The sequence below is a fragment of the Phalacrocorax aristotelis genome, chromosome 5 (genome assembly GCF_949628215.1).
Source record: "Phalacrocorax aristotelis chromosome 5, bGulAri2.1, whole genome shotgun sequence".
NCBI classification, from domain to species: domain Eukaryota; kingdom Metazoa; phylum Chordata; class Aves; order Suliformes; family Phalacrocoracidae; genus Phalacrocorax; species Phalacrocorax aristotelis.
The window spans coordinates 69,755,523-69,779,247 of record NC_134280.1 but is presented as its reverse complement, the minus strand read 5'-3'; the positions used below and the strand labels follow the sequence as shown (position 1 = coordinate 69,779,247).

Genomic DNA, 23,725 nt, shown 5'->3' with positions numbered 1-23,725 from the left:
TCCAGCACGGTGGAACAGGACCAGGATGCCCCAGGAGCTCCTGGCTGATGGTCCCACAGGGCAAGGCGCAGCGTTCCTTCTCCCAGCAGCTCTCCAGCACGCACTGGCGCGGGTGCCGAGCATCGGTGGGATACGGAGCTGAGCAGGACAAATCCAGCCAGCCTCAGCAAGTGCTGCCGGGCGCGAAGGCCCACCAGCCATTACCTGGTACGGCACGGCGTTACCCGCGAAGCTCAGCAGCAGCGCGCCGCGCCGGGGCGGCCGGTGCCGCAGCGAGGTGCAGAGCCCCGGCGCGGGCACGTTCCTGCGGCTGTGCTTGAGGGGTTGTGCAATCGGCAGGCTGGGCCGCCGCATCGGCACATTCCCCGGGGGCCTCACGCTGCTCAGCACCCGCTTCTGCTTCGTCCCCTGTTTATCCTTCGGCCCTGGTGGATTGGCTGCCGGCCTGGGCGCGAGCGCGAGGAATCCGTGCCACGGCTGGCTAACCAAACACCGCCTAAGCTCGGGGAGCTGTGGGGCTGGTGCTCGTCTTCAGACCCACTTCTTAATCAGCAGGAGCCTGGCTGGTTCTGCCATACGGGGGAAGCCCGAAGAGCACCGCGACAGCCCTGCTCCGCTCCGGCTGGGAATGGCATCCCTCCCACGCCTGCCCTGTCTGCAGTGGGACACGGCGAGGGGCCACAACAAAATCCTGTCCCTGCCCAGAGACCTGGGCTACGCATCCGCCAGCCGGGCAGAGCCAGCTGCAGGGACGGAGCTCCTTGCATAAGGGACAGCGGGACGATCTCATCATCGTGCCCAACCCTGGGCTGCCCAGAGGGTACAGAGGGGTAGAAACATCCCCTCCGTCGGGAGGGACTGCGACCCCGCAGCCCCTTCCTCCCCCCAGATACCGGCCCAGCATTCCTCCTTAATTAATGCTCTTTATTACCTGACTGTAACGATAACCAGTCACTCCCAGCAGAAGTGGCTCCTGTAACCCGAGTGGGACGCCAAGCCAGACCACTCCCCCATCTCCCCCAAAGCGCTCTCGGGACCACCCCAGAGCGAAGCCCCAGCTGCCTGAGGCACTGAAAGGGGCCCCCCGGCAGCATGGTTCCTCCACGGGGTGAGCCCCTCTATCGTCTTCCTTCGGCCCCTCCGGGACAGCCTGCTGGGGTCTGCACGGGCTGCCAGCGGGAAAACTTCTATGCATGCAACTGCTTGACTTCAGGGGCCTTCACCTGGTCTGGCACTGATGGAGCTACGCTGAGCCACGCCGGCTGGCTACTCGCTCCTAAATCCCATCCTTAAGCAGTTTCAGTCGCATTAGGAGGCCCTTCTCCCACACACACGCAAACGCAGCATGCGCCCCTTCCCATCACAAAGGGTAGGGCTGACCCAGTCGATGCAGAGGTGCAGCCCGCACCCGGTGTCCCATCCTGGGGACATTCCCTTGCCAGCCCATCACCAAGGACAGCCCTGCCCCTCCAAAGCAATCACAGAATTATTACGGTTGGAAAAGACCTCTGGGATCATCAAGTCCAACCACCAACCCAACACCCCCAGGACTCCTAAACCATGTCCCCAAGTGCTGCATCTAAGTGTTTTTTGAACCCCCCCAGGGACGGTGACTCCCCCACCTCTCTGGGCAGCCTGTGCCAGGGCCTGACCGCTCTGGCAGGGAAGACATTTCCCCTCATCTCCAACCTAAACCTCCCCGACGCAGCTTGGGGCCGTTCCCTCTCATCCTGTCACCGGTGACTTGGGAGCAGAGACCGACCCCCCCCTCGCTCCAGCCCCTCTCAGGCAGCTGCAGAGAGCGAGAAGGGCTCCCCTCAGCCCCCTCTTCTCCAGGCTAAACCCCCCCAGCCCCCTCAGCCGCCCCCCAGCACACTTGTGCTCCAGACCCTGCCCCAGCCCCGCTGCCCTTCTCTGGACACGCTCCAGCCCCTCCAGGCCCTTCTTGCCCCGAGGGGCCCAAACCTGAGCCCAGCATTCGAGGTGGGGCCTCCCCAGTGCCGAGCACAGGGGCCCCATCCCTGCCCGGCTCCTGCTGGCCACACCAGTGCTGACACACCAGTGCTGACACACCAGTGCTGACACAAGCCCGGGGGCTCGTGCATGGGGCAGCTCGTGCATCCCCTGTTCATGCCAGAGCAGAAAACCCAATATCCAAAGTCACACCAGGAACACAGCCAAGGCAGAGCACTGGGAGGCCGTGGGACAAGATCCTGGGGAAAACACCAAACTCAGGGCTAAGCAGAAGGGGGTTTGTGAGAATTTGGGTGTTACACAGACCGTGTGGGCTCCAGGGAGCCTAATTTGTGTGTCACATATTTGAAATGAACTAATGAATGGAGCAACTGAGAAGGGCTTTGAACATACGCACTCACACACCTTCCCCTCACACCTTCTCCATGGAGAGACCAAGAACGTACCCAGCCCGACCGTGCTTGACCTCTTCCTCCCCAGCAGCTCTCTTTTGCTCTCGGTGAGCTCCCAGACAGCATCCCCGCTCCCACGTCTAACCCCACTGCAACCCTCTCACTGCTGAGAGGAGAAACCACCGCGTTCCCATGCTAGCCAGGGTGGGATGCAGGGAATGTAGTGCATCAGAGGGAACGGAGATATGGAACAGGCAGGATTTAGCCAAGACCCCAGATTTATCATAGTGGGTAAATATGTTACAGGGTCTCCAGTGGCCAGGAAGGTCCTGGAGCAACAACTTGGCTGAACCATGGACCGGCACCAGCGGCAAAACACTCAGAGTACTGAACCGCACTGGTAAGAGGTACAACCAAACGATCGCCAGCCTGCAGCCCAGTGTCCGCAGTCAGTAGCACCATCCACAGCAGCACCTCCATGTCCCCTGGAAAGCTCCCTTCTGCTCTCACACAGGCCCAAAACCCCTTAGCTTACACGCACAGGTGAATATATCTGATAAAAGCACCTTTGGGTAAGCTGGGGAGTGTCCCTAACCATTTAACACATCCTTGCTATTCCTGATATACTAGCAGGAAGGGATATGAGCCAGGATATATACCCTGTATAGGTGTACGTATAGAGAGAGAATGCCCTCTCTCCATCTCCCAGCCCTCGGGGAGGACAAGGTATGTGGTGAGATATATCTCAAGACAGACCAGGCGTGGAGAGCCAGAGCAAACCATCCTGCTACACCACCGCAGGGCATGGGCATGGCCCTCGGGGAGCCCTGCGGGACAAGGCGGGCAGCTCCACGCAGAAGAGATGTCCGAGCCCCGTCCTCCCTCCCAAACCTCCCTGAGCCCTCCTCTTTCTTCTCCCGCCTTCCTACTGCTCGCTCTGGCCTCTCCGCCGGCCACTCCTCGGCACCTTCACCTCTTCTAGCCCCTCTCAGATTCCCCCATCTCCCCTCGTTCCTTCCTTCCCAGAGCTGTTATCCCTCCGGACCCTCCTGAGTCCCTTCTCCTTCCAGCTCTCCACCCTTGTCCTGGCCTCTCCTCCGCCCTTGCCAGCTGTGAACCTTGGCATGGATAGAGCCATTGTCCTCCGGGCATCGGGGCCGAGAAGGAGGAGGGGAAGGTGTGAGAGGGGACACAGTGGAGCGTTTGTGTGTGTCCCCGCAGCCGTCAATGCCCCGCTTGTCCATTCATGCACTAAGATGGCAGGAACAGCAGCACCCACACAAGCATCGCCATTTGGCGGGGTCCAAGGTGCCTGTCCAGGGGGGCACATTGCCCTGTTTGTTTGGAGTCCTGCAGAGGCAGAAGACAACGCCTTTATCTCTCTCTCTGGACTGAGGGCGTTGGAGGGCTGGCAGGGGGGACAACAGGCCCAGAGGAGACCACTTCATCTGGTGTTTCCTGAGCTCGGGACCGGCGGGGAGGTACTGCTGCACGAGGCTCTGCCACCCTCACGCCTCCATTCCCCAGCCCAGGAGGAAGACGGGCATGGGGAGAGGCCTCCGGCTCCCTTCTGCTGAGCCCCCTTCATGGGGGTGGGCTTCCCTGACCCGAGGCAGAGCAGCACCACGCGCCCAGCTCCTCCAGCCGTGCCCTGAGCGAGATTTCGGCACACCGGCCACGTGGCCACCCCGCTTCACCACGCTTTAGTGGGCTGCGGGTGAAGGACCGGGCAGTAGAAAAGAAGACATAAGCCAAAGCTTCTGCTCTTGGGTGCTTCTTTCTGCAGCAGCCCACTAACTTTACCTAGATTGCAGGTTTGGGGGGACAGGAGTGACCTTTTTCTATAGGGTAACATCTATGTGTGTGAGCTCCCTGTCACCACAGCGTATCAGCAATATGAGAAAAAAATAACGATATTTATTATCTGCTATGTACCGGTATCAAGCAGAGACTCTGACCCAGCTGCCCAGGGCCTCGCCGTGCTCGGCGCTTACTGGGAGAGGCAATAAATCATAGAATCACAGAACCATAGGATGTCCTGAGCTGGGAGGGACCCACACGGACCATCGAGCCCAGCTCCTGTCCCCTCACAGGACACCCCAAATTCACACCGTGGCTCTGAGGGCCTTGTCCAAGTGCTCCTGGAATATCGCCGGGCTGGTGCCGTGATGCCTCCCTGGGGAGCCTGTGCCAGGGCTCCGCCACCCTCTGGGGGAAGGACCTTCTCCTAACGCTCATCCTAACCCTCCCCGGCACATCTCCCTGCCATTCCCTCAGGTCTTGAGTCCTGAATAAAGACTCAGAGAAGCATCGGGACTTGACAAGGCTGACGGCAGATGGCTGAGCAATGTCACTGCTGCTCTGCTCCTGCCATGGAGAGAGCCCAGGGACACAGTTCCCCGACACTGACCTTGCTGCAGAGATGCCAACACTGCTGAGCTTGTGGCTCTTGGAAAGGCTCTTAGGAAACCTGGAGATCCGGCAGCCACCCCGGAGACCACTTTCAGCCCAATTCTGAAGACTTGCACACCACACGCGTGGGGGACTCGGGACTTGGAGCTGAGCTGCCTCTCCTGGAAATCCCCCAGCACAAAACAATCCTTAGGCAGAAAGATTAATAATCAAACAGCAACAGAATACAAACCTACAGGCAGCCAAGCATTGCCTGGAACACCACGTCCAGATCGGGCGTCTCGTTCCTCCCTTCTAACTGGGAGGCAACAAGGTCTCTCCTGTCCAGTCTGGACAGCCTCCAGAGGAGACTGAGTGTAAGAAAGCAGAGCGTTTTATCTAGATGGGGCTTTTGCCAGGGCTTTGGGGAGGGCCGTCACTACCTTTGTGCAACCAACACGGATCTTTCACAAGCAGGAATGTCAGGTCATCAGGCTTTCCCTTCTTCTCACACAGCTGGGATGTGAAACCGTACAGAACTTGCTCCCAGTGCTACACTGCAATAGCATTTGCTCCAGAATTGACTCCTGCGAAAACCACAAAGGGCACCAAAAGCTTCTTACGTCGTTGGATTTCCTTTGCCGTCGCTGCCATAAGCCCTCGTCTACCTCTGCTGCACCCGTGGCACAAACCTCCCAAGATGCGAGGCCACCTCGCAGGATCCAGGAGCAGTCAGGGTCACAGGCACAGGGCACTCACTTCTTTCCCCAAGGAGGAAACAAGGAGATGCAACGCATCCCCGCTGCAGCGGTCTAAGTCTTACTCGGCGGCCAGAGTTCCTCACTGCAGAGGACGCATCCTTCGGACAGACGCAATTCTGAATCAGGCTTCAGCTGATGAATTAAGCGCCTGAGGAAGGGGCCACACTAATCCATTTCTACCCTTTAGCTCCTCATCCTAGTTTGCACGCTGTATCTCCACACCCTAACTACCAGACTAAAGAGTCCTCTGCTCCAAGAAAGCTACTTTTCAACAAGGTATTTGTGGACTATCTCGGGCACCTTCATGATTTGCCTCTTCCTGAGCTATGCTAAGCTTCTCTAGCCTCCCACAATAAATATCAAGTAACGATGCAATTAAAATAACTATTAAAAAAAAAAAGAAAAAGATCCCTAGGGATTACTGCCACGCCGACGATCTCCACACAGCCTTTCAGACCGAAACTGAGGTTTCTTTTGCTTTTAAAAAAATGCGTTGTTTGCATTTTCTGACTAACTCTGAGCTGTCTCCTGCACCGGAACATAGCTCCTGCACCAGGGATTTAGCAAACAGTTACCAGACAATACAAATCAGATACCAAACGTGCTGCTTGGATTCCACCCACCCTGCAAGCTCTCTGTGTGTTCTGGGTCTCACTTCAAAGAAACGTGCTGTCTGGAGTGGTACAAACCAAGAGGGAAGGTGCCTGGCACGCTGCTCAAGGACGCTGTGTGGGGAGGGCAGCACACGGAGGCGAGGATGAGGAGGTCACCCCGGGCCCGGGGAGGTGGGAGGCACTGCCCGCACGCATTCCCACAGGCAGAGCAGCTCCTCAGGCTCTCGATGCCCTCTACACCTACCTGAAAGGAGGTTGTAGTGAGGGGGGGTTGGTCTCTTCTCCCAAGTCACCAGTGATGGGACGAGAGGAAACAGCTTCAAGCTGCACCAGAGGAGGTTTAGATTGGATATTAGGAAACATTTCTTCAGTGCAAGAGTGGTCAGGGATCGGCACAGGCTGCCCAGAGAGGCGGGGGAGTCACCGTCCCTGGGGGTATTTAAAAGACGTGTAGACGCAGCACTTAAATGGTTGGACTTGATGATGCGAGAGATCTTTTCCAACCTTAATGATTCTGTGATGCGCAGAATGAGTGGTCTCCACGCATTAGACAAGCGGAGGCAAATACTGGGACTGAAATAAGGGTGGGATGCGCCCAAAGCGAGGTAACCCTCACGGCGGCACCGCCTGAGCCGCGGGCGCAGAAGCACGAGCGAAGGATGACAGTGGGTAAGACCTTCTCACGAAGGACTGAGCGCAGAAGAGAGGCATGAAGAAGGTCAGGGACCTGCAAAGTAAATCGAGAGCCTTCTCCTGGTACCTGGCCCAGGCAGACCTCTGGGAGCCACCCCTCCTCTGCTCCCTCCATCGCCCTCCAGCGCGGAGGAGAGCAGGCAGAAACTGCTGCTGCGTCCCGGCACCGCTCGCCCAGCTCCTTCCACCAGAGCAGAGATCACTCGCTGCTGCTGTTTTAAAGCACCTGCTGGGCAAAGCAGCGTGTAGGTCCTGAGCGAACAAGTCTGTCTTGCTGCCAGCCAGAACTGTGACAAAGAGCCGAGTTATGAGGGAAGAGTGGAAAGGCAAGGAAATTACACAAATTGTATGAGTCATTAGATCAATAGATTAAAAAACCTCTTAGAGCCTTCTGTCCAGGCCAGCATAAGGTCATTCATTCCCGGCTCGCTCCCTGGGGCTCTGCCCCGTGTGTCTGGACTTTCATCACTTCCATTCGGGCGACGATGCTGCAGCCCCCCAACTCCTCCACGTCTGGCTGCCCTCCTCAGCGCCCGACCTGAATGCTCCCTTTCTTATCTCCACACACCGCCCGTGCCCCTTGTGCTAAATAGCACACGGATTTCACAGCTGGGCCATTCACTATCTTCTAACCACAACCGCTCACTGGCCAGCTCCTCCGGTCCTGCCTACCATCAGCCTGACGTTATCTGTCTCCTGCGACTGTCCCCAGCCTGCGCGCAACAATCCTCGTGCTATTGCTTCCCATTGCCACCCCAGCATCTGCCGCAGCCGGGAGCAGGGAGGCTGTCTCTCTCCCTCTGATTGTCTATGTTTGGAATTATTTTCCCCCAGATGCATCTTCTTTTGTTTTCCCCCCAAAAGAATGAGGGCCACAGCTCCAGCTGGGCTGAGCCGCAGCAGTTCGGCTGACTTCAGCGGAAGAGGAGCAGAAAGCCTGGCCTTCCTGCAAAATCCGCTTTTCGTCTTCTCACTCGACGCTCGTGGTACCAGCAGCACCTTTAAATTGCTAAATACGCTCGTTATTGAGGTGCCTCTGTAACAACACGCCCTGAGGTCTGCTGGGCTAGGTGTTGTCCATGCACATACGAGCCAGGCAGCCCCTGCCCTGCAGCGTCCGCAGCCCTGAATTTCTCCAGTGCATTTCACTTAATGCCGAACGACATCCTGATTCGAAACTTGCCCCGCATGGAGCTGACAGGGACAACACGAGAGACGCCGAACACTGACAGAGCTAAAATACAGCTGTTAATATGGAGACATCAAAGAGCAGAGGGGTTACTAGCAGAGACCCCCCAAGGACTGGTACCTGGGCCAAAGCCTCTCAGCATTTTTTGTTCTCCACTGGCGAAGTTCGAAGGTGGCACATGTTGGTGGGGTAGCAGAGAAAGGAAAAAAAACCAATGCTCATCTTTACAGAGCGCCTTGAATCACCTGGTAAGTGACAGCAATCTGTCTGCTGCATAAAAACAAAGCAAAAGGCAGGAATGTCGCCGGAAAGTAGCGTGCACAGGCTGGGAAACTGCCGGGGGAAAGTAAAAAAAAAAAAGACTAAATGAAAAGCTCCGGTTTTCCGGTCTAACCACAGCCGCGCAAGCCCCCGACACAGCGTCGCAGCTCTGACTGCCGCGTTCTCCACGCGCAAGGGGACTATCGAGCAGAAGATGGAGAAATGGTCCTGGTTTTTCTGGATACCGCCGCTGGAATCGCTGCCCGCCTCCGTTTGTCTGGAAGAGGGCACGGAAATACTGGAGAGGCTTTGGAAAAGGTCGAAATAACACCGCTCGGGATGTACACGAAGGTTTACAGCAGTCCCTGTCTGGTCTGTTTATTACCAGGAGGCTGAGCAGTGGTTGAATCCTCCCGTATATGAACTCACATTGGAGAAAGCAGCCTGCTGGGAGGGAGTTTCAGTCTTGCGAGGAGGATATGGCAGTCAGAGTGCAAGACTTGACAGCGTCAGCCATGAAATAAGACGTTGCTCCTAGCAGGGAGCAACAGCTTTCTTTCCCAGAGAGGTAAAACATGCAGGTCAGGGACCATCTGCTCCTCTGTGCTTGCAAAGCACAGCCACAGCAGGTCCCGCGGCTCTCACATCTGACTGCAATAAATGTGAATATTAACATTACTGGTCACCATCTTTTGGAAACTATAAAAAAACTACCCTCGAAGAGATGCTCTATGAGCAGTTTTACCTCTCAGATATCTTGGAGGCCCCTCCTCGCTGCAGAGCCCACAGGGCTCTGAACCGAACCCAACCCCGAGGCAGCAGACAGCGCCTCAACAGGTACCAGAAGCTCCGGGAGACAAACCAAACCTCCTCAGCACAGAAAACCACAATCATGGCCCGCTCACCGTTCGAGTGTCCTTTGGGTTCTCCTCATCACTGAGTTAAGGACAAAGGCTGCAGAGGTAACTCAGTGATTAGAAGCCAATTTAGGATTTTCAGCAGTTCAGGAACACTTCTGACAATATTTTCGTATTTCCTTATCCCCAGCGTGGTTCACCGACCCTCCGAGAGAGCTTGACTAGCAAAATTCATTCACAGCATGTTACCGCAGCTCCATAAATGAGGAGTTGTCCATGGAAGGGGAGCAGGGAGAGCACCGACTCCATCCCGCTCCCATCGGACACCACTCTTTAGCACAGCACGCTGGGTTCACCCCTTGCCCCGAGTCTTTCAGGCAGTCCTCAGCTGCAAAGGGAGCTTCACGCACAAGTGCCAAACCATTCCTTAACCTCAGAAGCGCTAACATTTATTCTGGAGCTAATCTCCCTCCAAAGGCTGTAGGACAATTCCTCACTACCTATGAACAACGCTGGGAGCTACGACGGAAAGGTGATCTAAACGGCTGGGATGGCTGTGGTGGTGACTGTGACCAACTTTGGGGGGGGGAAAGCTAAGCCTAGAAGATGGATGACCAGAATTTCAGCCCCCCGAGACAGCGCACCCGCTTTGCCGTAGTTTTCTAAGCTTAATTTCCCCACTTTCCTTTCTGTTGTGACTCCAGTATGTCTTTGGAACAGCACGGGCGTACCCTGCAGCCAGGACCCATCCTCTACCAGACCCCCACTCCACTTCTTTTGGAGGTTCATTGTGTGGATTGGGGTCTGTTATGAGAGAAAAGCCACTTTCCCCTTCTGCAGATTCCTGGGTCTCTCCGAGACGTCCGCTCACACACACGAGGCTAGGGAAGAGCAACGCCACGTCACTAGCAAAGCATGTGAGCGCTTACGCCTTAGGTCTAGAGCGGAATTAAATGAGACATTCAGCTTAATGCCCCTCCCTCTTAGGTGCTCGGCCACCTTTCTGGAGCTCTTCCACCCAACTGCGTCCTCAAACGGGGAGCGGGCTGCCCCCGTCCTGCCATCTCCCGGCCTCTCCAGAGCTGACCTCCTGGCCGGAGAAGGGCCCTGCCGGGACCACACTGCTGTCCAAGGTACCGCCGCCACGCCGCGCCCGCGCCTCGTCCCGCCGGCCGCGCCGCCGCCCGCACGGCCCCGCACGCCCCACGAGGGCGAGCCGTACTCGTTGAACAACCGCGGAGGTCCCCGTCAGCTATTTATACAGTACCCACGCCTCAAGCGCTGATCCCTGGGACAGCTCTGCCCACGCGGGGCGGAAGAAATTCCCGAGATCGCTGGCCTTTTATTTCAGGGTAGGCACTCGTGCTGCGCGTACGCAAGAAAGGAAGAGATGGATCTTGCCCCAAAATTGTACAAATCTGTTACACAAAGGGCCGACACAGGCAAAGCAACAGGGAGCTGCCTGGCTTTGTGCTGGAAACCGGTGGTGGAGCTCAAAACAGATCTGCAGATGTGCCCACTGTTTTGTCTGGAAGAGACCCCTGCTTATCCCTTCAGAAAAGAGCACAGAGACCTGAAGATCCGCTAGAAGAAGCTGGCAGACCTAGCCTCTGCCCCTGACAGGACAGACACAAAGCTTCCTTTTAGAGACCTGAACGGAGACCGGGCAGCAAGTCAGACCCATGCGCTAATGGACCTGTACGCTGCGCTCTCGGTGGGAACTCCTGTTGTTGTTTCATTTGTTTCTTTGGTTTTTTGTATCTTTTTTTTCAAAAAAAAAAAAAGCTTACTGCAGAAGCAGATTAATTACTGACAATTTCTGGCCATCTGCACTATGTCTCTTTGACTTCTCCAGTCCCTCAGAGAAGCCCTCGGCCCATGCAGACTCTCAGGGCTGAGCCAAGGGCAAAGACCGGCCAGTTTCTCACAGTTCAACAGGACATATTCCTTCCTGTGAAAGCCCCAAACCAAAACCATGGGGTTTTTGGTTGGTTGTTTGTGTTGTTTTAGTTTTTTTTAACAGATGAAACACAAACCCACAACTACACATGATGAGAAGCCCCACAGTTCTCCTGGGCAAAGCAAGGATGGTAACCTCAGCCTCATTGATAAATTCTCTGTGGCAGCAAAAAAAACCACCAAACCTATTACCCCACCACAGTTTCAGCTGGAGGTTGCACTGCTCAAAGCTGTTGCACGGGTCAGGCTAGAAGGTCTGATAGTTCCTTCTAACGTGAAACTCAGTTAAATATCTTTATTTTAAGAAATGATACTGTCAAAGTAGGGAAAAACAGAAGGTAATTTTATCGAAAGGCTTAGTGCCACTGCCTGGGTTGTATGAAGTGAGCAAGCAAGAAAAGAGGAGCAGACAGGGACAGAGGGAGGATAGGTCACGTTATCCCAGGTGGTTCTTAGCTGCCTCTGTAAGCGGTGAAGCTCATCCCTCCACTCTTCCACACTTCACCTGGACCATAAGGACTTCAGGGCGAGGCCAGCCTGAAGAGGTTCGGAGCTCACCCCTGCTGCAACGCAACTGGCAACGAGGACAAACACCTTAACAATAGCTGACTTCCCAACCGCTCGTTGACTCTGGATTTATCGAGTGCTGTTGAGTTTGTAAAACAGTAAAAAAAAAAAAAAAAAAGATTTAACGTGGCTCTCCTGCCCTGGCAAAAGCCTTAGACCAACGCACACCACCCTGACGCATTTAAACAACAGGCCGATCAAAGCAAAACCAACTTCTACAAAACTCAGGGTTTAGTTCTGCAAAAACCAGAGGCCTCCACGGGTCTCCTTCAGGCAGCGACTATCCCCAGGGAGCGACCTGTGCTCCTAAAACTCACGTCCCCTTTTCACTTGCTACCACTGACTGTTCACTGGCTGATCAACCCGCACCTTAGAGCGTGAAACAAGGACCCATCGGACCGGCTTTCTCCATCCCATTCCTCCTATCTAGTTCCCAAAGCTCACTCTCAGCGCGGTTCGGTTTCCAAAACCGCAGAGAAGAGGGTTTAAACAGAAAAGCCCAGTAAACCCCACTGCTTCTCTCCTTCAGAGAGCCAGCTGAAAGCACTCCAGCCTTCGCATTGTGGCCTCCCGACAAGGCATTGCTCTGCGCCAGCGGTGGCAAATGCTTGTACCAACTTTGCCACACATCACAGCTCGCTGTCACCGGCACCATTCTCATCTCTTTCAAAGCCAAACTTGGCCCAATGTCATGACCACCCACAAATTTGTGCCACAAATTAAGAAAGCCGTGCTGAAAATTCATGGTAAAAATTCTGTAAAAATCTCTGTTGGTGATCCTCCATGATCTTTTGCATCCACAGGTGCCTCCTGGGTGTAACAGAGCCACAGTTCCTGTGTCTAAAAGCAGAGGAGTAGGAAAGGTCCCTACCCTGATGTTCCACAAGATCATCCTGTGGGACTGGGTTGACTTTTGGCCAATTCCTCTTCCCAAGCTCCTGCACACCAACACAACCTCCAGCACCCAAACTGCTCATTCTGGGCTGTGAAGCCCACCCCCAGTCTGCAGATCCCCGCATTGCTGTTCCTTGTGTCCCTTCAGCCCCTCAACACCAGTGCGACGTGTTTTGAAACGTCATTTATCACCTCTCCCTCTTCACTACACGATCCACCGCGCTGCATGTGAAAACTCACCACCACCCGCGTCTCCATTCCAACAGCCCTTTCCAAAGACTGAATTAAAATAGACAGGAGGGAGAGGAGACGGACAGGAGTCCTCCTGCTCCTCCCTACCCAGAACCTCTCATTGACCTCCGATTCTGGTTTGGGTCGGGCCTCATCAGGGAAAAGACCATTTCTGTTGTTATACTGAGCGGAGCATTGATTATATTATCAGCAAGCAGCCAACTGTGAAATGGTTTGATGGCCCTTATAATGCACCGTTTTTAAGCTTTTGCTTTCCTTAAGCAGGTGTTTCATTTCCAATAAAGTCAAAGCGCACTTTTTAGTGCTTTATTGAATCAATGTCCATAACCACTGCTTGTCATAACAGAAGAGATAAGCCAAGATCAAGCAGGCTGATAAGTTGCTTGGTTTCCTGTTTATCTAGATTTCTAGCCATCAGCTGCAATCAGCACACGGGACCAAAAGTCATAAACGAGAGCTGTTCATTAATAAGTATTGTCAGACATAAACTACGTGAATCTTCATATTCCAAATCAAGCCGAACGTACACTTGATACTACAACCACTTCCCAAGGCTGCAAGCAAGAGCGGCTCTGCAGGGTCCTCACCATCAAAGCAGACAGAGCTTGCAGGAATTAGGCCTCCAGCTCTTTTGGAAACTACCCGTGTCTTCCACAAAGCCTGGCCCATGACCACCACCACGCCCTCTGCGTTGCCTCCTCCCCACCAATCACTAGCTTCGCCTTGGGTAAGAAAGCCAGATCGATTCGGGACTCCGAGCCTCCCGAGGCAACACACTGCTGCGATGTTGGGGTGACGACAAAAGACTACAGGGAGGGGGGAAAAAAAAATCAGTCCCAGCAAAAATTGCTTTAATTACTGTGGTTTTTTTTTTTTTTTTTAAAAAGCGGAGGTCTCGCCAAAGCTAGACCGTGGCTCTTGGCGCTGCGCAGGCCTGTCAGCTCCTCATTCTCTGCTGGTCCCACCCCACGCTGCTTCAGTCTCTGTTCACACCACACACCGGTCTGCAAGCGCAGCCCCGCTGGTTTTGCTCTTCCTACTCATGGGGTTTGCAGTCACTTAGGGCACAATTCGGTACACCTCCTTCAACGCACTCTAAACAAATGATGAGAGCGGCTGAAGAAAGGAAGACTGGGTAGAGCAAAAGGGATGAGGGATGGGGAAGAGTGGGGGGAAAAAAAAATGGAGGATAAGCCAGAGAAGCTAAGAAAACTTTAACCATTGCAGAGACTGATGCCAGCTTTCCTATGACCAAGCCAGTCTCTCACAGCAACTGGGATGCGAAAGAGAAGCATCGATGCTGTGCTGCACCAGAGGAAATGACCCCTACCTCTGCCCGCAGCCCTGCACGCTGGCCCTAGCCCTGGACATGCCACGGGATTACGATCGCAGCCACGTGGCGCTCCCAGGACTGCTCCCCCTGGTTCACCCTAGCCTCTGCCCTCAAATCCCGGATCTGAGCACACCAGGGCTATTTAAAACTCCAGCCTTGGCCTTTCCGAGCAGCCCTCCCCCCCCACCACCCCCAAAAACCAGCAAAATCTGCGGGCGTTCGCTCTCATTCTACACCAAATCTGGCATCTCCGCTTCGCAGCCGGGGCTGGCCGCCCTCCCCAGCCCCACTCCCACGTCTCCCTTTCGCCATTTTGAGTTCACTGCATCCAAACAGACAAAGTTCAGCGAGATAAGTGGTGGACCCTGAGTATCACATTACACTTTCCCTTGGGAAGGAAGCCTTTCATTCAAACATGCCATGAACTCTCTCCAGGGTGTGCTGGAAGATGGCAGGGAGCGCAGGGCCCCGGGCGGACCAGACCGTCCACCTCCACCACCTCAGACAGAAGATATCCTCTGGCCCTGCTGTACAGGTGCCAACGGGAGAAGGAAGGTCCGGAGGATAAGCAAGGGTGTGCCAAAGCACGCCGGTCAATAGGAGTAAGAGGGTGTATCCACGAACCCGTGAGTGGGAGGCAGCGGATAGCCAAGCGTGGAGCCCAATGCAATCCGCCCCCTGCTTCCACGAGCGCCCCTTTTCCCTACACAGTAGCAGTATCCTCCCTTGGACCCTGCACCTCTCCTACCGATGTGACCCAGTCTCATCCCTCTCTGTCCACCCCTAGCCCTGGTATCTGCCTGGAGAGCGCCAAGGAGGCCATGGCGCGGGTTCCCTCTCCTGAAGGATGCTGCTCCGCGAGCTGCCGCCTGGGAGGGGCATCCTGCACGCACCAGCTCGGGCCCAAAAGCCACAAGCCTGTTCCTGTTTGTGTCTCCAGTCACAGCTGCTCCCCGTCCTCTGGCAACGCACACGCTAGTTAATCATTCCTCAGACACATTTAGCTTACTGGGGTTCTTATCAGAGGGTACAAAGTCCAAGTCCAATCAGCAACACTACTGGGAAGAGGCAAGGGGGTTACCCAGCAAGCTCTGCAAAGCTCTTGCCGCAGCAACACCATCCCCAGGAAGGGAAATCCCGAGGCAGAGATACGCTGGAGGGATGCCAAGCCATGGTCTAGGACCCCATCTGGGCAGCACAGAGGAAGAGCAGACACCTGCAGCACCGCAGCGGGCCAGGGGTTCGCTGGTCACAGCCTGGCACCCTCCTAGCACGGCTCCCAGCTCCGCATCACTCAGGTCTTGGCCGAGCAGGAGGAATCCACAAGGTCCCTAACCAGAAGAGGGCAAGCACAGCAGGGCCCCATCTCTCTCCCTTCTTCGAAAGGCCTCTTCTGGTTTTATTTCTCGCTGAGTGACCATGGGCAGAGAATGAGCGGGGCAGAAAAGAGGGCAAAAGCAGAAAGCAAAAAGACCGCTGAATTTGGACAGGAGGCAGAAAGTCCATGGAGGAGCAACTTCTCTACGCACCACTCAGTGGGGCTGCACTCCTCCAGGCGATGCCCAGCGCTCTCCAGGCCAGCCATGCCCAGGAGCTGCCTTATTCCACCTTTACTGCAGCCAGTGACAGGGCAGCTGGCACGACTCTGGCCCCAGAAGGCCAGCCCTAGCAAACGCTTTGCTCTAGCAGGAAAGGGCCTGGGAGCGGAGGGAAACCCTGCCTACCCAGCACCCCAGAAAGGCTCCTTCTTGACCAGCATCTCTTTCCCATATCCTTGCAGGCAGCAGCCCTTGCGCAACCCCAGCCCAGGCACATGGAGCAGCACGGGCCAGCCGGACCTCTGAGTCACCAAGACGCCCATTTCCATCAGCTTGGTCACACCTCTGGCACGACTCCCTTCTAATCTGCCCCGATGGCCACCTCCTCCTGCTGCCTCCTCCCAAACCCCCTCCTGGTCCGTGTCCAGGCATCGCTCCCAGGACACCAACCTGTGGAAGATACACGAACCAGAACATGGGCAAAGTACCTCTCGCCGTTCCTGATGGAGGCGTGCGCTCACGTTGCTTTTTCTGAACCACAACCCACCCCTTATCAGACGTCTTGAGGGATCCACCCTCCTAGGAACAGCTCTCTGGCCTTGCTCCATCTGGATGCGTCCTGTCCTCTTCCCACCCAGGAAAAAGGCGTTTTGGGAGAGAAGGCAGACCCCAGAGAAGTACCAGCACGGTCACAAGACCACGCTGGAAGCAGCAGGCTGTTCTCCACCGGCCTTGCCCTGAGGAGCGGATGAGGACAAGTGCTTTGGCTGAAGACTCTGGGAACCTCCTGCTGCTGGTCCTGCTGGGATGGAGGTGGCAGCTTCCCCCTATGCCCAGGAATGTCCCCTGCGCCTCTGCCGACTGCTGGTGCTCGAGGGAAGGTTTTTCGCTCTTCCCTCCTCTGCTTAGGCCCTGGGGTGGAGTTGGGTTCACCAGCAGCCCCACGTCCCCTGCTCTTGTGGAGGGCACACACTGACCCGAGGCAGACACCAAGTCGGGTGGGCAGGGGAAGCCTGAAATAGAGGGCAGAGAGAGGAGGACCAGAAAACGATCGCATTGGAAAGAGAGATGGAGAGGCAGAGGGGAAAGCAAGCCGAGCCGTGGAAGGGTTGGGGGATCTGTGCTGTTACCTGCTCGGATCCAGCGCATCCTGAGCATGGTGAGAGCGGATGTCAAGCTCCCGCTGCGTCCCTGCTCTCCCCCCCTGTCATTATGCTGCCTAGCTCAGCTTGTCTAGGTCCCAGGGCTGCTGCCTGCTGGTTTTTCTATTCCCCCAGGGAAGAGTGGGAGGGCCAGGGAGGAGGCTGGGAGGCTGCTGCTACGCGCTGGGATTTGGGTCTGCGAGGGGATTACCAGGAGGGATGGTCATGTGTTTGTGCTGTACCAGGTTCCCCAGGACCATTCTGTCACGGGCTAACCCCGTCCAGCCAAGCACTGCACACAAAGCCTCTTACTTTCCCCACTGCACCAGCCAGGCCCCGGAGAGACTGTCACACCGCAAAGCCACCGCTTCCCCAGCCCCGCTCCTCCCGAGGCTCGGGTCGAGGCACAAAGCACCCGCAGCGACGTGCGGCAAAGATCACGTTGTGCTTTTCGCAGGGAGCCTGTGATTCTCCCAGCGCTTTCCCTCTGCCCTTACTCTCGCCACGTCAAACAGCTCCGTGCAAGCGGTGCAGGAAATCCTCTCGCCAGCACAGCATCACAGCTCAGAGGTGCATTTGGGGGATGCGGAGGCTAAGGGCCAGACAGCCACTGGATGGGCAGAGGGTGAACAGCGAGCGTGAAGCCCAGCTCCCCAAAAAAGCCGTTCTTTCGTTTAATTGAAAGGAATAAGATGCTCTGATCCGCTGTAGTTGTGCTGCTATGTCAAGCCCAGGTGCCTAAAAACGTACGTGGGGCCAGTTGTCCTGGTTTGCGTGTGTGGTTTCTGCCTGACAGCCGGCACCGTGACACATGCCGCAGCCTCCGCTCTAGAGGGCCTGGGTCTCGTGTCCTCCTGCCCTATCTGCTCCCCGTGTTTTCAGCCTCAAGAAGCCACCGGTCTCCCCTCTGCGCCCCTAAAGCAGCCAGGAAAGACTCCAAAGCCATCCCTTGTTTCTCTGTGACTCCCTTTCCCTGTCCTCCAACCTCCTGCCTGGCAGAAACTGAAACTGCCCCCGTAGTTCGGCAAACCCCCAGCGAGCTGTAAGTCACAGGTCGGCTCACCAGCACTACCAGCAACCAGAGCCCTGCCAGCTCAGGGATGCTTCACCCCACCGTGAGGTGGTGGCCAGCTCCGAAGAGAAACCATTCTTCCTCTTCCTTTAAGCTCATGTTTTATGCCTGTGGAAGTTTTACCACTGGAGCCCTCCTCCGCTCGTTCCCACCCACCACCAAATCCTCCCGCAGACCCGCGGCACGCAGAGACCCGACCCTTACGACACCGCGCGGTGGACAAGGCGCAAACCCGGGAGCCCTGGGTCCGGCGCTGTGCCTCAGCCCCATCATTTCATGGAATCACAGAATCATTAAGGTCGGAAAAGACCTCTGGGATCATCAAGTCCAACCGCCAACCCAACGCCACCAGGGCTCCTAAACCATGTCCCCAAGTGCCACGTCATATTTCTTCATCCGAGGAAAATGGGGCCCAGACCTCTTCCTGCAGGGCTGCAAGGCAGCATTTCCTACTCAAATACAGAAAGTGCTCCACAATACACAGTAAAAATCACCAAGAAAGTACCCAATACCGCTAACACACAGACACACGCACTCCGACGGGCAAAAACATTCGCTAATACAAACACGCTTGCTGCCTTGCGGGTAAAACACCCCGTGCTCACTTGCTCGCTCCCAGCTCGGAGGCTCCCGCGGCCCCGCACGCACGGACACACGGCCGCGCGACAGACACCCGCTTCCGAGCGCTCCAGCCGCTTGTGCTCCGTGGAAAATCGTAAAGGGCTGCTTCATTTCACAGGACTCGCGTGCCTTCACTGAAATCTGGCCCTTTCTGTTTAACCAACTGCTGCCTTTCCCAGCTACGCCTGGACCCCAAATCCTCCAAACTTTTAGCGTTTGCTGTTCTTTTTCTCCATTTCTCGCCCCATCCCCACCCAGCCATCTGCCAAACCGCCCGCTCCCCTGCCCCCCAAGCCCTGCTCTGCACATCTTTCCTGATATACATTCTTTAACAACCTCTTATCTCATAAATTAGCCGGGAGAGAGAGGGATCCCGAATAGCTGAGCTCTGTCGTAACTGTTTCCCTTACGCGAGTGGTAGGCAGGGAGGAAGGTAAGGTTTCTAGCAGGATGCCAGCCAAGGGTCAGACGCTTTCAACTCCCTACTTTTCCTTTGATACAAAATACAAATGCTCTGGGTAAACACTCCCAATACTATGGAAAGACCAAACCGAGCTCCTTTACCTCCGCTGCCAGAACCCCCAGCATCCCACGCTCCCTGCCTCCGAGCTTTCCCAGCTCTCTGCCCGAGCCCTCCTCAGCAGCATGGTCCTGGGCGCCACCAAACACGTTTACCAGCTGTGCTAGCACAAACCCGGACAGCCACGAACTTCCTAACGCAGACAGGCCCACCTCGAGGACACTCAGAGGCCGCGCTGCCAGCCAGACTCGCACTCGCCGCATCTTCATCCCAGGAGGGGCGTGAAGTTATCCCCCAATCCATCTCTCCTCTCAGGGGCTGCGGACGCTCCTCCCCAGCCCCTTCCCGAAGAGCAGAGCAAAGCCCTACACTCTCGGCATCGTTATTCTGCTTCTCCGACCTCGCGTGCCTCAGACCTCGCTCTCGAAGAGCGGACAACTACGTTCCAGGGAAATCAGGACATCCTGCCCAAGCAAAGCCTGAGAGCCCTCTTTAGGAAAATAAAAGCCCATCTCTTGCCGCTGAGAAAAGCGGAGGCGGGCAGTTGGACCCGAGACCTTGGGAGCGCTCGCTCCCCAAAGCAAGCCTTGCTCTGCGATGGGACCCGGCACGCTGCTGCCGGAGCCAGCCGGGACTGGGAATCAGCACAGAGAGCGGCTCCCTTCCGCACCTCGGCCAGCACTGCCCCCGCTCCCCAAAAGTCTGCACGGAGAGCCCGGTTAATCCTTGTCTGACACTTTGAAATACTAAGTGCTACGCAAGCACTAAAGGATTACTCTTAAATATGGTGGGATTGCTTAGAGCAGGCTCAGATCCTGTGCAAATCAGAGTCAGGCAAAGGAAAGGGAATTCCCAAATTATTTCAGGGGTTTCAGTGTACAGGGAGAAATCCCTTTAGCGTGAAATCTCCACTTGGCGAGAAGATGGTCTGTGAGAAGAAAAAATGTTTCACTGTAAGAGAAAAGTATGGTTCGGACACGACTCCCTCCCTGATCTCAGCAGACACCTTTCAGAGAAGTGACGGGGTAGCGAGGAATCGGTTCTACTAATGAGTTTATTCCTGTAAATGAATAAACTCTCACAGGTTCATCGTTCCCCGCTATATTACACATCCAGAAACCATTAATTCTTCAGGAGAGCGACATTCCGGGGCAAACCCGACTCCGTGCTGCAAAGCCAGCAGTTTAAGGCGCTGACCTTCACTTCCAAACAACAGAGGATCAGTTTGGCCGCGTGCTCCTTCGGGGCACCACGATTAAGGCGCGCACAAAAGGAAAGAACCTTGTTTCTCACTGCACAGACTGAACTGAGCTGCGATCCTTCGTGGTAAAACCTCCTCCTCTTCCCCTCTCACCCTCAAACCCCGCGTTGTAACAAATGCTTTTTAATAACGCCGCTGCCCGAACGAAATGAAGAGCCGTGTTGGGCTCCACAGAGAGATAAAGCTCAGAGAAGTTCTAAAAAGTAAGTTATAGAAATAAGCAAATAGCGAAGGCTGAGAAACACCCTTCAGCCCCGGCTTCCCTCACTCTCAGTTTTTACAGAGACAAGATGGTTTTAATTCAAAAGAAGGAAAGAAAGATGGAAAGAAAGGAGAAAGAGACAAAAAGATAAAAGGATAATAAAGGAAGGAGAAAGACGGGGAAAAAGGAAGAATCCCAGAATGGTTGAGGTTGGCAGGGACCTCCTGAGGTCGTCTTGTCCAACCCCCTGCTCAGGCAGCATCACCCACGGCACCCAGAAAGAAAGAACAAGACAGACAGAAAGAAACCTTCCACCCTATAGAAAGGTGCTCTGGGGGAGAGGGAGAAATTCCGCTCCTACAAGTGAAGAGACGGACAGCTGAAGCCTGTAAATAACGTCGGGGTGCCAAGCACGGGCCGTGCAGGGCGCTGGGGGGGTGCTGGGTGCCCAGAGGACAGGAGGCGGGTGGGCAGGATTCAGGAGATTGGTCCAAGTGAAACCCTAAAAACAAAACAAGCCCCCCGAAGGCTGGAGAGAACACAGGCTGGGAGCACACGATAAGAGCCCACGTGGCAAGGCTTCCCATCCTCGCTAATCCTGTCGCTCCCGGGAATCCAGAATCACGGCTGGAACGAACAGGGGATGCTTCTTCCTTTGAAGAAGAAGAGATGCGTTACTGAGGCATCACACGGATGCCAGAAGAGAGGAAAGAGAGAAGTAAGCAGCTTGAGCCCCTGCTCACTCCCGAGAGCATCTTGTTTGTGGCGCATCTTTGTTTTCCTCCCCAACTTAAGTCCTTCCACCAGCCAAAGAAACAGGCGGGACACAGTCCTCCCACCCCAACCGCCGCAGAGCGAGCAGCTCAGCGGAGCAGGCAGCACGCCGCCCGATCCCACCGCAGGCGAAGCACAGCACGAGGACTCCGAAAGGGATCCGAGCTCCGGCGCCGATTTATGCGCCAGGCCAGTCCTCTGTGGGCCGGGGTCCGCCCCAGCAGACCCCAGCTCTGCCACCGGCAACAGGACGCATCGACCCAGCGGAGCCTCGCTAGGATGGGCGCGTTGTTCCCGCCGCGAGCGGCGCAGCTGCGTGCCGGGGGCTCGCGCCAAGGCGCAGCCGAAACCTCTGCCTGGCAAAGGGCCCGCCGGAGAACAAGGGGCACGGGGCGCCACACCAGAAAGAGAGAAAGAAAGACAACAAGCGAGAGAGAAATAGGTATACGGTCAAGGAAGACTAGAAGTCAACAAAGCCAGAGGAAACACTGAGCCGGGGGGTGGAACAACGAAGGGCATCAGGGTCCCAACGCCTCCCCACCCGCACCGGTTCAGCCCTAGCAAAGCCTCAGCTGCCACGAGCAACCGTGTTTCTCCCCTGCTTGACAGAGGCCGACTTCTCTTTACAACCACTCTTCCACCGTGGCTTTCAGTAAAAACTGCCTTTGGTTTAAGGAGACTCTGACCCGCAGACGCGCGGTGCCCAAAGGGGTCCGGGCTCCGGCTGGGCAGCGCTGGCCCGCGGGTGCTGATTACGAGGCGGCGTGGGGCGCGCTGCTGGACACCGCTGCTGCAGGACCACCCATCTTCTAGACCAGAGAGGAGCGATACCCCCAGCGAAGCGGACAGCCCGCTTCCAACACACTGCGCCCAGCGGCCGTGGCTCAGGGGACCGGCGGAGAGGCTGCGGGTCTTGAGGCGAGCGGAGAGGGTTGGCCAGGCGTTCGGCCCCGCGGCGACATCCGCGATCCGTACGCTACGGCCGGGAGCCGGCGCCCGCTCCCAGGGCCATGCCAAGGTCCTCGCCGGGGCGGCGGCAGGCGTCTAACGTACGACGCGAGGCGCTCCCCGGCCCTCGCCGTGCCACGACCTCCAGCTCGGGACCCTCGACGTGGATGTGGAGGATGAGCGGTGGGATTGTGCCCGGGTGCGGGAATCCGCTGGGACCCCAGCGCTGGGCAAGGCGGTCGCTGGGTCCTGCTTTGGGCGGGGGTCTCGGGCCACCCTGAGCTGGTCCGGACGGCGGCGGGAGAGGGCTGGGAGTTAGCGGGGCACCCCTTACCTTCAAAAAACCGCTGCAAAGCCTCCGTCTCGTCCACCACCTCCATAGCTGGGCCATGCACCGGGCGGCCGGGCTAGTCTCGGTGCCTGCAGGGGGGCATCCCCCCGGGCCGGGCCGTGCCGGGGGGGGGCGGCCGCTCCGCGCTCCGCTCCGCAGCTGAGCCCCGCACCGCCGCCCTCAGCGCCCCGCACCGCCGCCCCGCCGGGGGCCCGGAGCCGGTACCGGTACCGGCACCGAGCGCGTCCGCCCGCAGCCCATCGGCCTCCGCCGCTCACAGCCCAGCGCTACCCCCAAACTTGGGCTGTCGCGACGCGCTCCTCCCTCCCTCCCTCCCCGCCCCCCGGTGCCCCGGCCCCGCTCCTGCTCCTCCTCCTCCTCCTCCCTCCTCCCTCGTCCTCCTCCTCCCGCCCCCGCCGGCAGGGAGAGCCCACCCCGGTACCCTGGGGCTCCCCCCGGTTCCCCCCCACCCCCGGTTCCCAGATGGCTTTTTCCCACAGCGCGAAGCCCCAGCGCAACCCCTGCTCTCCAAACAGCCACAAATCGCACACACCATCCCCCCCCCTCCAAAAAATAAGTCCTCCCTCCTCATCCAGCTCGGGGGCTGGGGGAAGGGACAGTTGTGTTTTCTTCCCCAGATGTGCCCACAATCAATAATAATGCCTCAAAAAGAAAAGAAAAGAAAGGGAAAAAAACCCCAAAACCAGTACAGTAAATGAAGTTACAGTTATCTGACCACAGTTAACCAAACGCAGAGCCCCTGCCAGCCAGAGACTGTGGGACCATTCTCTTCGGGGCAGATAAAGCGCACAATGAGGTTTTGTCCGTCCCCACAAACCAATTCAGAAGGGCAGATTCTCTTATATATATAAATATATTTTTCTCGCTCCCACAGCTGTGCAGTGACCAATTCTTCTCTGGGGAGGGGAGCGGGGAGGGGAGGGGGGCTGAGGTTTGGGGATAGTAATAGGTCTATTATTTCGGGGATGGAGAGAAAGAGCTCAACAGCCCTTTTTTCTTCTCCCTCTCCCTCTCTCTTTCCATTAAGACAATTGTTATTCTCTGTTACCCCACGCCCCTTGTTCCTGTGCGCACACTCACCTCCCCCAGCTTCAGGCACAAGCTGCGTGGGAAGGATGCAGAAATTTATTTTTGCCATGGAGCCTGAGCGCTAGCCCA

General features: G+C 56.4%; 1 protein-coding gene across 5 annotated transcripts in view; it reads right to left on the bottom strand.

Moving 5' to 3' along the window:
• MYRF (myelin regulatory factor) overlaps positions 1-23,725 on the bottom strand; it is a 74,451-nt gene that overhangs the window by 44,397 nt on the left and 6,329 nt on the right. For 2 of the 5 annotated variants that reach the window (XM_075095066.1, XM_075095068.1), the window contains exon 1: positions 22,550-22,861. The exons of 1 other annotated variant lie outside the window; for it this stretch is intronic. In XM_075095066.1, coding sequence (XP_074951167.1) covers positions 22,550-22,595 — 46 coding nt within the window. In that variant the 5' untranslated portion in view covers positions 22,596-22,861. Of the gene's footprint in view, positions 1-22,549; positions 22,863-23,725 lie in introns of those variants that run through there. 2 more of the 5 variants (XM_075095071.1, XM_075095069.1) reach the window with 2 other exon arrangements.